Genomic DNA, 17,751 nt, shown 5'->3' with positions numbered 1-17,751 from the left:
GACTCCCCAAATTCCTGCTCTCCCACCCCTCACTTCTGTGTGAAGCTGCAAAACGCCCAGAATTCCCTCCACTCCCCCTTTCCTGGGACACACCATCAGGGAAATCAGGGTGGCAGAGCTGCAGGTCCTTGCAGGTGCGTGCTGGGTTGTGCTGAGTGCCCAGGGGATGCTTCATCTGCTCGATTTCCAGTTTCAAGGAGTTCAGGGAGCCAAAAATCTCCTCCATGCCATCAGCATAGTCCATGTAGTTGTCAGCATTGCCATCATCCAGCAGCTGGCTGGCATCAATGTTCCTCCTGGTCCTCTTGGCAGCCTGGATGGGCAGGGGCTGGATGACTTCTCCAGGAGGACCCTGATTTTTGGGGAAAAAAAAAATACAATTTCTCATTCCATTGGGAAAAGGACATGAGAGATGGACAAAGCAGCAACATCCCAAAATACACATTGGATGTGGAAAACAGCCATGGATGGTGCTGAGAAAACTTCTGGCTTCAACATTTTCCACCTTCCATTGTCCTCTTCCCATCAATAATTCCTCCCTTCCCATCCTTTCTCCCTCCAAGAGTTTCCAAGAGTTTCCAACCCATTGCTAGGATTGGAAAGGAATTTTTCCCCTGAGATGTTTTTGCTTCCCAAATTCCAGCCTCCATGAGGTCTGAACCTCATTTCATCCTTCACTTTATGGGTTCTACTTACAGGAGGCCCTGGGGGCCCAGGAAGACCTGATTCACCCTTGGGACCTGTGGGACCCTGGATGGAAAAACAAGGGAAAATCAGGGGTCACTCAGGAGAATTTATCACATCCCAAACATTACTTTAACTAATGAAACTTCATTTTTGTCCCTTCAGGCACACAAGAGGAGTCTCCCTGTATCCACATCCCCAGAAAATGATATTTTTGGTTATTTTTGGTGTTTAGGTGAAAGAAAAGATCAAACACCTGGAGTTACAGTCAGATTTTTCTTATGCTTCCTACAGAATGCATAAAATGCATAAAATCTTTAACTCTCCCAACCAACCCAACACTTCTGCAAGTCAAATAAAATCCTCAAATTAATAAAACATCGAATTCTGGATGTCTGGCAAAAAGACACTAAGAAGTTGCCCAAAAAGAGGCATTTTTAGCTGCCTGCACAGCAGGTCTGCACCACGAAGCTCCAGAGTCTCATTTCTCGCCGAGTTCTTCACTTTCCACCTTCCCACCTCCCGCTTTTCACGGGCTATTTTTAATCCCCTGCACCCTCCAGCAGCAGGAGAGTGCTTAGTCCTTTTCTCCTCAGGACTGAGCACTGGATTGCTCCTTGTGATCTCTGCTGCTCTGCTCTTCAGGGAAGTGCAGTTGTGGCACCCCAATTATCACTGCTGGGCTTAGGCAGCCTGCAAAGGCAGACTTTGCTAAGTCCTCTCTGCTAATTGCATTCATTTTGCTGATGAGGGGAGGCCCAGCATGTCCTGCATTCAATAAAAACCCCTCAGCCTCTTCCTTTAGCTGTGTCCATACTCACTGATGAACCTTTAGCACCTTTGGGACCAGGTGGACCCTGTGGAGAGAGAAATACAGAGAGGAGTCAGCTTATTTTCAAGCAGAGAGTTCAGAAAGGGAACTTTCAAAAAATTTTACTCCCTTTCTATTTCAATTTCCCCCATCCGCTTCAGCTGGGTGTTGCTTTTATTTGCCAACAGACAAAAAGCTTTTGTGGCAGAGCTCCACACTCCTACTCCAATGGTGACTGGGGAAGCTACTGGGAGATTCCTGGAATGTGGGAATGTGTTCAAACATCCAGCTGGGCACCCCAGGGTAGCACAGGGCATCTGGGCATCCAAAAAATGATAAAAATCAGCAAAAAAGGGCGAGAAATCCCTATGGGATTGTGGATATTCTAAAAGAAAGGGGGAGGGAAACAAGGTAGGACGATTTCCCTGTGCCCATCTCCCACATCACTTCCAGCACTCCTAGAACTTATCCAAGGGTTTTTAAAGGGTTCAGAAAAAGAACCCCATTGTGGCCAACATCCTCCTACAGCCAGAGCTGTGCTGGGCACTCCTGGGAGCACCAAAGTGGCTCCTGAGGGCTCCCAAGGAATTCCAAGGTCGCTGGTTGTCACCTACCGGTAATCCTGGGGGCCCTGGAGGTCCAATGGGTCCAGAGGGACCTGTGATACCCTAAAAGATAACAAGAAAATAATATTAATCTGCAATTCTAGCTTAAAATTACACAGCCAACCCCTGCTCAGAGGTGAGCACCCAGTTTTGGGGAATTCCAGGTCAATCTGGAGCTTTGCCAGGTTTTTAGAGCATGGGCAAGGAATCCCTTATCTCATTTATGCTCACACTTTTAAAAATCAGCCCTTCAGATGAATATTTCATGGCACCATCCTTCCAAGTCTCTTCAACTCTTTCATAGGACCCTTGAGAATCTGCTTCCCACTAAAATGGGTCATTTTGGAGCAAATCCATGTTTCACACACAGAACAAACCAGATTAACACAGGAAATATCCCTCAAAAACTGCCAAGGATCTCGTGCCAGGGTTGCCCATCTCTGCCATTCTGCACCTCCTCGAGGGTGCAATGCTCCAAAGGATGTTCCAGGAAGGCTTTAGGGAATATTTACCTGCTCTCCTTTGGGTCCTGCTGAGCCCTGGGGCCCTGGGAGGCCTCTGTCACCCTTTTCTCCCTGCTCTCCTGGTGGTCCAATGAGACCAATTAAACCTGGGTGGCCCTGGGGGAAAAGAGCAGATGTTAATTAGGATTTGTGACTGGAGAGAGCAAAGACATTTCTAGATCCAACCCCAAATGTCTGAGTGAGGTGAGAGGAGTTTGTAGCAATCCCTGACATGGGGAAGTGGCAGAGTGGACAAAAATAGGAGATTTTTACAGCAGAAAATGCTACAAATAGAGAAAGAACCTCTGCACTGGAGCAGCTACTCATTCCCTGGGGTTATAGAAATATATATAATATATATAATATATATAATATATATATAATATATTATATATATTATACATATAATATATATAATATATTATATATATTATGTATAGAATATATAGAATATATATGATATATAGAATATATAGAATATAGAATATATATGATATATAACATATAACATATGACATATGATATATGATATACAATATACAATATGCAATATAATATATAATATATAAGATATAATATATTATATATTATATATTATATATTATATATTATATTATATATATTATATATTATATATTATATATTATATATTATATATTATATTATATATATATATGAGAGAAAAATTTATAGGGTGGAGAATCACCCCAAAAATGAGCCAGGGCTCTGCACCTCCACAGCTCAGCTCCTTGGGGCACACTCAGAGTGTTCCAGCTCACCTCTGCAGCTGTCACTGGGGCTGGTGACACTCCCCAGCCTTGTCCTGCCCACTGCAGGACCCCTGGGCAGTGCCATTTGTCCCCACACCCCAGCAGGGACCAGGCAATGGGATCCTGAGTGGGTTCTCACCTTCTCCCCTTTAGGACCAGAGTCTCCTTTCAGACCAGGCAAACCCGGAGGGCCCTTTGGGACACAGGGGGAGAAAAAAGAGAGGATGAATTCATGTCACACTCATTGATGCAGCTCAAAACCTCCTGGAATTGGATGTTCTGGACGTACCATTGGGCCTGGAGGACCATCTGGGCCAGGGGATCCCGGGAGACCTTGTTCACCCTGTAAAAAAATTGCAATTTCCTCATTCTCAGTGACAGCAGTGCTCCCAGCTGGGAATATTCTGATTATTCACCTGTGCCAGGGAATGTTTGTCCTGGCTTTTCACAGGTGGCAAAAGCAAAAGGATTTCTGTTCCTTCCATGCTCAAATCTCTGCTGGAAAAGGGACTTTGTGGGTCAAGGAAAATCACTCCTGGTGAGTGGCTGAGGACCCAAGGTTCAAATGAAACATGTGGGAGATGATATTCACCATTCCATTACTCCCATGAAATCTTATGAAATCCCATGAAATGTTTTATCTGCTGTCAGGCATTCCAGCCTGGACAGAGCACTGGGAAATGCACCTTGCAGGCAGGTGGGACACAGGAACAAAGCTGAGCTTTCTCAGGCTGGGAATACTCACAACTGGGCCAGGGATCCCACGGAGGCCATCGGGGCCAGGCTTCCCTGGAGCACCTTGGGGACCAATGGGTCCAGTCTTCCCAGGAGGGCCTTCCAAACCAGCTTCCCCCTGGATGAAGAGGCAGGGGGTTCAATTTGTGTTGGGACATCAGAGGATTTTGTGACAGGGTGCCAGGATGTCATGGAGTGGATGCAGATCCATGCAAAGCACTGGAAATGAAACTTTCTGCTCCTTGATTTTCCTGCTGTTCCCTCCACCTCAGGCACCCTCCAAACTCCTTCAGTTTCCAGCCTTGCCTGAATTCCAGCAGGAGCCACCCTTTGGCTCTGAGCCCTCCTGGGTTCAGGGACACCCCTACATCCACCCATCCTCCCTCCCCTGTGCTGCCACAAGGAGATCTGTAATTTCCCATCCCAGCTCCATTTCCCCAGCACTCCCACCCAAACAATCCCAGCCCATGAATGCTGTGTTTGCCCTGGGAAAGGACACGGGGCTCTGCACACCCCATTATTTACAACACATTATAATATGTGCTGCCAAATATAGCACTTGCATGCTCCAAACCAGGCAAAACATTCCCGTGACCTTAGCAAGCCCTAATTATCTCCACAGAGCTTGTTAAGGGCTGAAACATAAGCTCAGATTTGAGGCCAGTGGCCCCAAATCCAGGCTAATTTGTTGTAACATGCAGCAAAAATCAACTCCCTGCCTTGGCAGAGGGAGATCCTCTTGGACTAGCAAGGACACAAGTGAAATCCCATTCAGCTCTCACCTTGGCTCCTTTCTCTCCTTGCCTTCCTTCAGGACCAGCTGGACCAGGAGGGCCCTAAAGAAAGCCCAGAGTAGATGGGAAACACAATTAGATGTTGCTGATCTGTGAGGGTCTGTTGGAATTTGCAAAATTATGCTGCAGCCCCAGGGAAGGAGGCAAAATGGAGACAAATATCCCTGAAAAGCTTTTTAAATTAGCTCCTTGCTAAATGAATCCCTGGGTTCCGCCAGCAAGGCAGGAAGAGCAGCAGTACCTCATCCTTGGATTTTCTTTGGGCTGTTAAAAAAAAATCCATGGGATTTGCTTGGCAGCTTCCCATCAATTTCCAATGGCTGTGGATGGTGCATCATTTTATTTTTTTTTAATTATCACTTTTTTTTAATTATCACATGTTTTACACAGTATTTACTCAGCATTTATTGTAGGCTTAGTAACAACACGAGTTTTTAAAAGTTAATGGAAGTGGTTTTGGGAAAATCTTCCTAAAAAACCAACTCACCCTTTTTCCAGGTGGTCCAGAGGGGCCTGGCTCTCCTGTGGGCCCAGGGGAACCCTGCAGGGAGAGAGGGGAGGGGAACAAGGCATGAGTGCCACACCTATGGATGGAGGGATGGATGGATGGATGGATGGATGGATGGATGGATGGATGGATGGATGGATGGATGGGGGATGGATGGATGGATGGATGGATGGATGGATGGATGGATGGATGGATGGATGATGGATGGATGGATGGATGGATGGATGGATGGATGGATGGATGATGGATGGATGATGGATGGATGATGGATGGATGGATGGATGGATGGATGGATGGATGGATGGATGGATGGATGGATGGATGATGGATGGATGGATGATGGATGATGGATGGATGGATGGATGGATGGATGGATGGATGATGGATGATGGATGGATGGATGATGGATGATGGATGGATGGATGGATGATGGATGGATGGATGGATGGATGGATGGATGGATGGATGATGGATGATGGATGGATGGATGGATGGATGGATGGATGGATGGATGGATGGAGGGATAGATGGAAGGATGGATGGATGACACAGGAAGGAATGAGATCCTCAGTGGGCAATTCCTACTGGGAAATTCTGGTGGGAATGAGAGGCTCAGTGTCCCTGGAGCTGGCACAGAGCCATGGGCCCTGTGGGGAACAGCTCTCATCTCTCCAGGTACTCACAGTCTGTCCAGGTTCACCATCATCACCTTTGTCACCAGGAGGACCATCTTGACCCTAAAAAGAAGGGAAAAAGGAAGGAGGTATTTTTAGGGTGTGAATGGTGCTGAGCAGAGGAAATGCCAGGGGAATGAGCAGCAGAGTTGAGTTTCACCACCCCAGGAGGAGGAAGCTCTGTGAGACCAACACTTACAGCTGGGCCAGGCTCTCCAGGAGGACCAGGGTCACCAGGGAAACCAACTGGACCCTGCAAAGAGAGAAGAATATTCCCAAATCAGGGATGTTGCACCTGGAGAGCACCAGTGACAACATGAGGAGCCACCCTATGGAGTAGAACCCCAATTTGTACAACCACAACCCCTCTTTGGAACTGCAGCGTTTTCACCCTGCTCCAGCCACTCCAGATCTGCATCCTGACCACCAGAGCTCCAGAGGCAATGCTGGCACTTCCATCCCAGTTTGTCAGAAATCCTCAGGCTGGGTGACAGCAGAGTCCTCCAGCTTTGGGAACGTGAAGATTGGAAGGTTTTGCTTTTGCAAACGTGTGACATTTTGCACAGGAGGAGCCTCTCAGAGCATTTAATGACTGAACCACTTCAGCATTCCTCCCCATACAATGTCTGTCGGGTGCTTCACATGATTCCAGGAGCAGCCTGCAACCCATCACAGATATCCCAAATCCCATCTGTTCGGAGGGATGACTAAACTCCCCTGCCTCCTCTGCTTCTTTGTGCCATCTTGCCTTATCTCATCATCAATTTCAGGCATCAGAGGAGCCTGCAAGATAAACCCTGCGCCATTGTGCCCTGGTAAAATCAGCAGAGCTCCACTGGCTCCACCAGAGCTGTAGAATCAGCAGCAGGGAGCTGGGTGTGCAGGTACAGCTCCCAAACCCCATAAATCTCCCTGATCCTATTTTGGAAGCTCTGCTCTGGTGCAGAAGACCTTGGAAAGCCATAAACACAAAGTGACCCTACTGCAGCTCCTCTGATATTCCTGATAGCCTGCAGAAAGCCCTGATAATTCCAGTATTTCTGGGAAATGTGGTGCAGCAGGGTCTTTCCCTCACCAGCACCCTAAGGAATGGGGCTGAGACCATGGATCACCAGAGGAACAATTCCATGGCTAGGAAACGAGTTTAAATTTCCACAGATGTCTCTGGGAACATCTTTTCATGCAGAAATCTCTGCTGGCAAGGCAAGGAAAGATTGAGGGGGTACTTACAGGGCTGCCTTTGGGGCCATCATCACCTGGTGGGCCTTTGGGGCCAGGTGGACCAGCAGCACCAGAGGGACCTGCTTCCCCCTTTTCACCTCTTTCACCTTTAGGGCCCTGTAAAGGACAGAAAACTTTTATTATCAAGGAAAAAAAACCCCAAACATACTGATCTCTAATTATCCTTTAATCAATTCTGAGCAAAAGAAGCTCTATTTGTGTCTCCAAACACAAGGACATGATTTAACAGTCCCTTCCCACCAGGACTGAGTGGTGTTCATGGTGTTCAGCCGTGGGTAGCCCAGATTTGGTGACTAAACGTGATCCTATAAATATCCAGGAACGTGGCAATGTGTCATCAATCCCCAAATCCAGGACAGGGCTGGCTCAGTCCCTGCTGTCCCATCCCCATCCACATCTCTCCCATGGGGCACTCACCGGCAGGCCAACCTCTCCAGGGAGACCAGGCTCACCAGATTCCCCAGGTTCACCCTACACATGGGAAAAAAAAGGATGGAAATATTCACATTTCTGCAGGAGGATGAGTTTTCTGCTGGCACAGCAAAGGCTCTGCATGAGTGCTGCAGCAAACTCCTGCTTCAGGCTCCTCAGGGTGCTTTACCTTCTCTCCTACTGCACCAGGGTTTCCTATTCCTCCAGGAGGACCCTGTGGACCGTCTGCTCCTGGTGGCCCAGATGGACCTCTGGGTCCTGGTGGGCCTGGTGGGCCCTGAGAGAGAAGGAGGACAAATTTCAGGTGGGTTTCTCAGAGCAATGTCAGTGAGGAAATAAGAAATTTGGAAGCTCCTTACCATCTGCCCAACATCGCCCGTTTCTCCCTTCTCCCCTGGCGGTCCAGGCAGGCCCTGTGGAGGTGCAGAGGATGAATTTTAGCAGGGAACATCTCAGGTGAGCCCCAGCTCTCACCACCCTAAATGTAAGAGCCTGAATGAGAGATGTGGGACTCCAGGGGCTCTCCAAAATGCAGTTTATTGTATCCACGAGTTACAGCAGGCCAGGGTCATGGTGACAGAGCTGTGCCCACAGCTGTCAGCTCCAGCTGCAGGCAGGCCTGGAGACCCTGAGTTTGGGTTACAATGCATTATATAATTTTCTTTTGGCCATAATGCATTATATACTTTTCTTTTTGTTACAATGCATTATAGACTTTTCTTTGCTGAGCATCTTAATACAGTAGAACCAATCTATACCTTAACTTTTACCTATAGCCCATCATAACTACTATAATTACCACATTCATGTTACCGTTCTCCAGTCACTCAAAGTTAGTACATTACACTTTAAGCTAGAAGTTGTTTTTCAGTTTTCTTGCAGTGGAAGATTCTGAGACCTTTTTTCTATTTGCAACTTTGCTGCCTTGTTTGCCTGTGCTCTCTTCCTGCTTGGTAAAAACATTTTCTTGTTTGGGGTGGGTTTATCCTTTGCTCTAAGCCATAAAAACCCCTTCTAACTCACACACCCTTTGCCTCCTTGGTTATCCAGTGAGACTGGCTCAGAAATTCTTTTCTTCTATACCAAAACTTGCTTCCATCTCTATTCCTTCTTCATATTCTACATTCAAAAATCTTTCTGCTAAGCACACATATCTGTGAGACTTTCTTGTCAAACTTCCATCCTCCCCAACACCTAAACCCTCCCTGGATTCTGCAAATTACCTGCAAGCCCACAGGGCCAGGGGGACCAGGGAACCCTCGGGGTCCTTCATCACCTTTCTGACCAAAGAGGCCTTGCTGTCCTCGGGGCCCGGGCTCTCCATCAGCTCCCTGCAAGGACAGGCTCGGGTCAGCCCAGGACAGACGTGGGGACACAGCAACCCCACCCCACCTCCCCCTGCTCCTGCTGGGATCATCCCAGTGCTTCCCAGGAGGCTTTTTGGGGAAAAAATAAAAGGGATTTTTGCTAATACTCACAGCTGGACCAGGCTGACCAATTGGGCCCTGGGGACCAGTGGGGCCTGGGGGACCCTGTGACAAAAAAAGAAATGTCACTGTTAGGAGCAGAGTGACAAGTTCACCAGGAAAAGGTGAATTCCTTCAATCCAATCTCCATTAAAACTGCATTAATTCCCAAAAGAGAGATGGGGAACAGGGTCAGGTGTCCCTGGACACCCCAGCATTCCTCAGACTCCTCCAAACACATTTTTGCTGCAGCAAAGCAATGTCAGCACTCAGCCCTGACTCCTGGGTAACTCATGTTCCTCAGGCTCTGGGCAGCACCAACAGGGTGTGGAACTGGAATTACCACAGAATTACAGGATGGTTTGGGCTGAAAGTGACCTTTAAAAATCACCAGGTCCACCCCTCTGTCATGAGCATAGACATCTTCAACTAAACCAAAAAGGGAACTTCAGCCAAAGACCCAACTTTGATGGCAACATTGCTCATGTTTCACAGATATTTCCATGCTAAGTGGGTGATGTGGAAATATCTCAGTGTTCCTGGGAGCTGGAGGCTCCCACTTGAGGCTCTCACTCTTTTTTTTTTACATCATGTGGGTATTTGATGAAGCACAGAAGATGAATCAACATTAGAAAATGATATAAATTTAATTTCTATTTCCAGCAAGTCACACAATGAACCAGACTCAAGAGAGGCAGCTACAGCAGAGTCCCCATCACTCACCTGCTCCCCCTTGTCACCTTTGCTGCCCTTCTGCCCAGGCTCCCCGATCTCACCCTGCCAGGAGCAAAGGGACAACATTAATCCATCCATCCATCACCACTTCCACATCTCAGCAGCCCTGAGGGGCTGCAGCCTCACCCCAAATCCCACAGGGGCTGGATCGGTGAAGAATTCCAGAGATTTGGCCACTCCAGGTGCAACCAAACCCTTTTCCACCCTACAATTCCTCAGCTGCCACGCCATGCATGAAGCTGCATCCTGCAGACCCTTTGAGCAGCCACAGGGATTTGTCCCAGCTGATGTTTCCTGGGAATTCTCCACTCCAGAGGGGCTTAATGAGAGAAGGAATTAATTTGGAGAGGCTGAGCATCCATGAGCAGGCACCTGCTACAGGTTTGGGGGAGCCAATGCGGATTTCAGGGAATTTCTGCATCCTGCAGACCCTTTGAGTAGACATGAGGGATTTGCCCCAGCTGATGTTTCCTGGAATCCTCCACTTCAGAGAGGCTTAATGAGAGAGGGAATTAATTTGGAGAGGCTGGGCATTTGTGGGTAGGCACCTGCTACAGATTTGGGGGAAGCAACCTGGATTTCAGGGAATTTCTGCATCCTGCAGACCCTTTGAGCAGCCACAGGGATTTGTCCCAGTGTTTCCTGGGAATTCTCTGTGGGAGAATTCCCCCTGATGTTTCCTGGGGGGAATTCTCCCTGGGAGAATTCTCCCTGATGTTTCCTAGGAATTCTCCACTCCAGAGGGGCTTAATGAGAAAGGGAATTAATTTAGAGAGGCTTGGCATTCATGGGCAGGCACCTGCTACAGGTTTGGGGGAGCCAACATAGATTTCAGGGAATTGTCCCAGCTGATGTTTCCTGGAATCCTCCACTCCAGAGGGGCTTAATGAGAGAGGGAATTAATTTGCAGAGGCTTGGCATCCATGGGCAGGCACCTTCTACAGATTTGGGGGAGCCAACCTGGATTTCAGGGAATTTTGTGGCTGGAAGATCACACAAGCCCCATCTGCTGCTGCTCATCCCACGGGACTGTGAGTTCCACAAAATGCCACCCAAGTGTGGGGTGCACCACGGTGGAAACGCTGCCCAGTTCGTGCCAGAGTGACCCCGGGCAGCAGGAGCTGTCCCCACCTTGTCTCCATCCTCTCCTGGAGGTCCAACAGGACCCGCGGGGCCCGGCAGTCCCACGGGGCCCTGGATGCCATCCCGGCCAGCCGGTCCTTGGGGACCCTTCTCCCCCTGGAAGCAGAAAAACAAACAAACAGGTCACACCCTCCAACCGAGCCATTACAGCCCATTAAGGTTTTATTCAGCTGCTAATGACTCCTGGCTGGATGTGCAGGTACAGCAGAGCTGATATTTCATCTGTGCTCCTTGTCTGAAAGGAGACAAAACTTCTGTCTTGAGGGATAATGAAAAGAACAAGCAAATGTAAGCAGATCACAGCTGCAATTTCACTGCTACAGCAACGTAATCTGATTTAATCTGAACCCTCTGCCATCCCTGCCTGGATGACAAACAAGTAATTTTTACTCCCACCAGCCTGGTTTTGCTGATTCTGGTTCTGCTCCCTCCCTGGCTGCCGCCCAGCTCAGGGGGGTTCTCAGGAGGTCCATCCTAAGTTTCTGGACAAATAAAACCACCTGAAACGAATAAAACAATCTCTGTGTCAACATCTCCTTGTACTCCTTTGAGCAGGAGTTTTCAATCAAATTTGTTTGTTTACAGGAACTGAACAGTGAATATTTTCCAGTTTCCCCATCCATGATTGAATTGCATCTGAATCCTGGGTGCTCTCCTCTAAATAAATTAGATGCCACATAAATTGCCTATTCATCCCTGCCCTGAGTGACACATGCTGCAGGTACTCAGCAGGACAGATGTTCCTAAAACGGATTCACCAGGAAATTCTCCCCTCTGGATCAGCTGCTGGAGTTTCTAACAAAGCAGCAAGCATGGCTGATAAGCATTTCTGATTTCAAAGAGCCACCATCAGAGCAGCCTGACATCAGCAGTGCACCTCTGGCTGCTTCTGCTGATGGGGCTGGCTCAGCTCTCTGCCCACAGGCCTGGCCCTTGGCTGATTGTCACCAGGAGGTGACACAGGCTCTGGCACCTTTTGAGCCCCCAGGCATTCTCCTTGCCTGAGGACACACCAGTCCCTGGGGTCACAGCCATGCTTGACAGGGGTGGCACCTGAGCAGCTGACATGCAGTGGTTTGATGTGCTCAAGATGAGAAAATTCCTTCCTAGCTGAACTTTATATCCTTATTTTTTAATAATTTAAATCTCCACAAGCACTGGTTCCACGCTCAGCTCCCTGCTGCACACGTCCCCAACTGTTCATCTTCATCCCGGTACTTACTGGAGCTCCCTTTTCACCTGCAGGTCCTGGAGGTCCCTGAGGGCCAGGTCTGCCTGGCAATCCTATAGGGCCAGCTGATCCTGCAGGGCCACGTTCCCCTGGAGAGCCCTGTTGGGAGGAGGAGGAGGAAAGGAGCTTTAATTGCAGTATCAAGCTTCACCCATGCCCAGGCAGAGAGAAATCCAAGCTCTTCATCCATGGGATAACTGCCACATGAAGAGTTGGTACCACCAGCCTAAAGGGCCCTGCAGATTTTTTTTTTAATTAAAATCCCTGGAAGGGCTGGATTCTCCTCTGGATGGTGCAGATTGCTCAGCTCCTGGGGACACATAAACAGCCTGGAACAAGAGCATGAGCCACTTCACAGCCAGCAGGGAGGGTTGGATGATGAATGATTCCTTCCAGGAGGACAGCCCTGAGCAGGGATCTCAAGTGGAGAGAACTTCCAGAGGCAAAGCAGGTGGATTAGAAACAAAACCCTGGATGTTCTGAACCCCTGCAGCTCCCTCAGCCTGTCACGTACATCCACAGCTGACCCCACAAATGACTGAGCTGTTCCATGCAGGGCTTGTAAAATAAAGGAACATGCAGGGAGTCGTCAGGAAAATCAGGATAAAGCCTGGAGCTGTGACTAACCCTGGCCTGGCCCTGCCAAGCTTGTAAATGGTGCTGCCTGCAGGGACAGGGATACTCACGGCTGGGCCTGGAGGGCCTGGGGGACCTTCATTGCCTTTCAGCCCTGGAGAACCCTGGAGGAAGGAAAACAAAGTCAGCTGGGAATTCACAAACTGGAGAAACTGGGAATTCACCACTGAAGCAGTTGGGAATTCACAACAGGAGTAACTGGGAATTCAACAGCTGGAGCAACTGGGAATTCACAACTGGAGTAACTGGGAATTCAACAACTGGAGCAGCTGGGAATTCACAACTAGGGTAGCTGGGAATTCACAACTGGAGAAGCCGAGAATTGACAACTGGAGCAGCTGGGAATTCACAACTGGAGCAGCTGGGAACTCAACAACTGGAGGGACCCAGCAGGTTCTACTCACAATGGGGCCAGGGAGGCCTCGTTCTCCAGGGAACCCTCTCAATCCAGGAGGACCATCCTTCCCTGGGAGGCCAGCAGGACCAGGATCCCCCTGCAAGGACAAGGAGAAAGAGCTGAGGATCTGCTCATTCCATGGAGGCCCAGCTCATCTCCTCAGCCTCCAGCTGGGACAAGGCAGGAGCTCCATCTCTTTTCTGAGTTATCCTCTCCACGTCCAGGGAGGGACAGGCAGCAAGGAGGTGAATTCCAGTCCCTACCTTGGTCCCTTCTTTTCCAGTAAGGCCAGGGAGGCCTTGTTCACCCGGGGGGCCTGGAGGGCCTGGGTGGCCTCGCTCACCCATGGGCCCAGTCTCACCAGTTGGGCCCTGGAAAAAAACAGTCAGAGAAAACGGGGTGGGTGTTGGCAGAACAGCTGAGGAAGGGAAAAGTGCAGGGTGGGATGGAAGAGGTGCCTTCAGTGCCACCAGAAATCCCTGGAGACATTCCCCCTCTGGCATCTGCTCTGGAAGTCTCCAACATCACTCACAGCAGACTGGAGGCACTGAGAACCTGTGAGTGAGCCCAGATTTCACCCAAATGAGATGTCACCACCACAACTATTATGCTTAGCTTTCCCTTTTTAATTGAAAACTTCCCAAGCACTCTCCAAGCCTGCTGATTCCTGCTCGGATGGGGCATAAATAATGCATGAGGCTCGCTCTGCCTGGCAATTACCGCCTGCCTCCTGCCCTCCGAGGGCACTCAGGGTGACAGATGTCACACAGGGCTCGTTTTTAGGAGGACAAAAGCCACATGCACAAAGCCACGGCGTCCCTGCCCCCTTGGTGGCTTTGGGGACAGGGCTGTAACTCATGTCCTGCTGCAGGGAGGGCGCTTAGAGCACGCAGAGCTCACTCAGCAGCCACAGATCACAGCAAGTGCACCCAGCAGAGCCCCACCAAATTGCCACCGAGCCTAATTTGCACTCGAGAAGACAGACACAGTCGTCAGGGGATTGCCCCTAATCAGGGAATTTACAAATCAGGGGCTTTATGGTGTCATTAAAGAGGACAAATTAATTGCTTTCTAATTAAGGAGCTGCTCCCCAGCAGCTCAAGGAAGAAGGCTCGACCCAAAGCCAGTCCTAAGCTCAGTGCAGGCTCACTGGAAATTGTGCTTGTTCGAGGTGACTGAAAGCAAACCAGCCCAGCCCTGACAGAACCTGGCAGCCCTGCAGATGAAAGAGGGATGATTTTCCTCACAGTGACATGGAAGAGCACTCTGGCATCACGTTTGCTCTGCCCTGACCAGCAGCAGCTGCTCAGCCCTTGGACATCTCATTTAACTCCCTGGCTGCTGCAGGTCTTTGAGCTGGGATGTGGTTTTTGAGATGTTTTGTGCTTTTCAGCTGGGTTGTGTTGTTTAGCTGGATCGTCTTTTTCAGCTGTTTTCTCACCCTACTCCGGTTTTACACCAGGGTGGTTGTGCTGAGCTCACAGGAACCACCTCATTTACATTTTTCTAAACCCCATCCCAACCCCAGCTCACGGGAACCACCACATTTACATTTTTCCAAACCCCATCCCAACCCCTCAGCAAGGTGAGCTGGGGCCATGGAAGGGTTTCACACCTGCCTCAGGAATTTCAAAGCCACCTGCCAAGGCTTTGCCTTCCCTGGAAAAGGAGTCCCTGCTGCACAAGCAGTAAGGACCACAAGCAGGGGTGAGCATTTGCTTCTTACCTGAGGCCCTACAACACCAGGGGGGCCTGGAGGGCCAGTCTTGCCTTGGAAACCCTGTTAGAGAAAGGGAAAAGACAAAGAGGTGACATTTCTGTGAGGGTCACACTGCCACCAGCTGTTCCTCCCCCTGACCAGGGCGGGCACCAAATGAAAATGAAATAAAAAATCAAACAGAAAGTTGGAAAAATGTCCTTGTGCATTTAGAAAGGGTGAAACAGAGGAAGAAGAAGGGATTCTCAAAGCTCAGCCCTGCTGTTTGGATGGGGCTGCTGTGCTTTGGCCATTTATATGTATATCTATAAAAATCTGTTCCGCTCATAAAACCATGGAGGAAATGGCAATTAAAAACGCCATTAATGGCTATTAAATGGCTCTTAAAATCAGTGTGAATTTCTTCATGCTGAGCAACTCTTAAAAGCTGTTTCCCTTCTCCTGCTGCCCATTCTGGTGCTGGTTTAGGCTTGGTTCTGTCTCAGCTCAGCTCCCAGAAGCTCAGGAACAGCTTAACCCACAGGGGCTGAGTGAAGTTTTATCTCCTCCATCAACATTTGCTGAAAGGAAGCACAGCCCCGTTTGTCTGCAGAGGCTGATGAGCAGGGAAGTCTCCCTGACAGCTCCTTCCAATGGCATTTTGAAGAGTGACAACGAGCAACTCTCACCACTGCAATTGTTTGGCTCTCCCAGGCTACTCCTTAAAAAGCACATTAATTATGGTTGTTACTCCAGCCTGCTGACAAGCTTGAGGAATGGCATTTAGGGCGCACGGGCTATTCTCTGCTTGCCACAAAAGAGGATCAGATAAATCCCATGCCAACGCTAGCCTGTCATGCTTAAATAACTCCTCCATGCTATTCTGGCTGCCTGCAGATCAGAAAATGTCCTGTCACTGGTGGGGAAATGGCAAAATATCCTTGGGAAATGAAGGTGCAATTTAAACTCTTATCACAGACAAATATTTAGATCATTTCTGTGCAGGACTTTCCTTATTAACCTGAAGAAAGGGCTTTCCTTTTGTACTCTGAGCCTTGGGCACAGAGGCTTTAGAATTTGTCATGCTTTTTTTAGAGCCAATCTTTGCAAATCTAATATGGCCAAATATCTCAGCATGCCTGTTTGCTGCTGAATGGGAACTTCAATAAGGGGAAGTGTTTGACACAGAGATTTTAATCTTGCACAAAGATGCACTGCACTGACCAGGCTATTGATGTAGAAAGAGCATTTAATTCATTTTTTTGTTTGCTTCTCCCCTTGCATTTTGGCACTGTGAGGGGGGAAGGGACAAAAAGGGGACTTCTCCTGCCTGGGTGTGCAGGGGAAAGTGATCTCTGCAAGGTGGATGGCACAGGTTAACAGAGATTCTCTTTCCTAGGAGAGGCAAATTAAGGAAAACAATTAGGGAGAGCTTTTAGACCCCAAAATGATTAAAAGATCATTCCCCATTCACTCCTGCAGATCTGGAGGTTGATGCTTTTGATTGCAGTCTCAGAAGGTGATGACAGCAGGTGCTGTCAAAGCTCTCATTGCTCCCTCCACCTTGGATGTCATGGAAAACTCAAGGAAGACTCAATGTCAGGCTCTGGCAGGTGAAAACTCTTCACCTTTAAGTTAATCCCAACCTGAGGACTTGGCTCAAAAATACCTCAAATCCCCCTTGGTTTAAAACCAGCCTTGTGGCTTGTAAATAAACACCTGGTGCTGGGCTGAGCAGTGTTTGCACTGCCCTGCTTAGCAAATGCCAGGCAAGTTAATTAAATTGTCTGAAAAGCTGAGGGGGAAAATGCATCATGTGCAAAACCTTTTTAATGCTCATTTGCTGGGGAAGGCAGTGGGGAGAAATGGGCTGCTACCCACAGAGCCAGACCCTCAGGGACCCCAAACACCCCAACCTGGGGCTGCATCTCCCCAGCAACACAGGAGGCTTTGGAGAACCCAAAATGAGCCTCTGGAGTGATGTCCAGTCTAAAGTTTTTTTGGCTACTTACAGTTTCTCCTCTCTGTCCAGGGTGCCCAGGCAATCCATCCTTCCCAGGAGGACCCTGTGGGAGAAAAGCAGCATCACCAAGTGCTTGGCAATAAAACTGTGCCAAACGTTGAATCAGCCCTGTTTGAAACATCCCAGCAATTTCGCTGGGAAATGGAGCTGCAGACCCTAAAATCTGCACCCCTTTCTTCCCCACACATCTCCCAAAGGATTCATCTCACAGGAGATGCTCAGGAAATCACTCCCAAATTATTTCTGAGGTCCCCTCAGTGTACAACAACTGCAGGGACAGCAGTGCTGTGCTGTCCTCCATGTCCACAGAGGGAAAATAAAGCACAGAACAGGCACAAAAGATCCCAGAGATCCTGAGTCAGTAGGAAATGAACATTTATAATCAGCTGCAATTGACTTGGCTATTTAAAATCTGAAACCATGGGGTTGTTAGCAGCATGTCTCAGTGATGCCTTTGCTTGGGAATTTGTCAGGGAATCAGCTCAGGCTGGGTGGGAAAGGCTGGATTATCCCTCTAGATTTTGAGTTACTTACAGGGGGCCCTTTTGGTCCAGGAAATCCAGTTGGTCCTTGAGGCCCTGGTGGTCCCTGGGATGAAAGACGAGGCAGAGAAGTTGGTTAAGGAATCTGCAACCCTTGATATGAAATATTACAAATATTACCTCT

The 17,751-nt window shown here is 48.8% G+C and overlaps 1 protein-coding gene across 2 annotated transcripts in view; it reads right to left on the bottom strand.

Moving 5' to 3' along the window:
* COL5A1 (collagen type V alpha 1 chain) overlaps positions 1–17,751 on the bottom strand; it is a 133,127-nt gene that overhangs the window by 12,699 nt on the left and 102,677 nt on the right. For both annotated transcript variants that reach the window (XM_059486138.1, XM_059486139.1), the window contains exons 36-62: positions 17,620–17,673; positions 17,075–17,128; positions 15,093–15,146; positions 13,630–13,737; positions 13,374–13,463; positions 13,020–13,073; positions 12,325–12,432; positions 11,091–11,198; positions 9,948–10,001; positions 9,237–9,290; positions 8,982–9,089; positions 8,118–8,171; positions 7,928–8,035; positions 7,744–7,797; positions 7,315–7,422; positions 6,284–6,337; positions 6,094–6,147; positions 5,390–5,443; positions 4,891–4,944; positions 4,119–4,226; positions 3,663–3,716; positions 3,513–3,566; positions 2,613–2,720; positions 2,110–2,163; positions 1,506–1,541; positions 697–750; positions 94–352 (exon numbers count right to left, since the gene is read on the bottom strand). In XM_059486138.1, coding sequence (XP_059342121.1) covers positions 94–352; positions 697–750; positions 1,506–1,541; positions 2,110–2,163; positions 2,613–2,720; positions 3,513–3,566; positions 3,663–3,716; positions 4,119–4,226; positions 4,891–4,944; positions 5,390–5,443; positions 6,094–6,147; positions 6,284–6,337; positions 7,315–7,422; positions 7,744–7,797; positions 7,928–8,035; positions 8,118–8,171; positions 8,982–9,089; positions 9,237–9,290; positions 9,948–10,001; positions 11,091–11,198; positions 12,325–12,432; positions 13,020–13,073; positions 13,374–13,463; positions 13,630–13,737; positions 15,093–15,146; positions 17,075–17,128; positions 17,620–17,673 — 2,113 coding nt within the window. The remainder of the gene's footprint in view (positions 1–93; positions 353–696; positions 751–1,505; positions 1,542–2,109; positions 2,164–2,612; positions 2,721–3,512; positions 3,567–3,662; positions 3,717–4,118; positions 4,227–4,890; positions 4,945–5,389; positions 5,444–6,093; positions 6,148–6,283; positions 6,338–7,314; positions 7,423–7,743; positions 7,798–7,927; positions 8,036–8,117; positions 8,172–8,981; positions 9,090–9,236; positions 9,291–9,947; positions 10,002–11,090; positions 11,199–12,324; positions 12,433–13,019; positions 13,074–13,373; positions 13,464–13,629; positions 13,738–15,092; positions 15,147–17,074; positions 17,129–17,619; positions 17,674–17,751) is intronic.

The sequence above is a fragment of the Ammospiza nelsoni genome, chromosome 20 (genome assembly GCF_027579445.1).
Source record: "Ammospiza nelsoni isolate bAmmNel1 chromosome 20, bAmmNel1.pri, whole genome shotgun sequence".
Classification (NCBI taxonomy): Eukaryota; Metazoa; Chordata; class Aves; order Passeriformes; family Passerellidae; genus Ammospiza; species Ammospiza nelsoni.
Note: the sequence above shows the minus strand (reverse complement) of the source record. Positions and strands in the feature narration are given on the sequence as shown.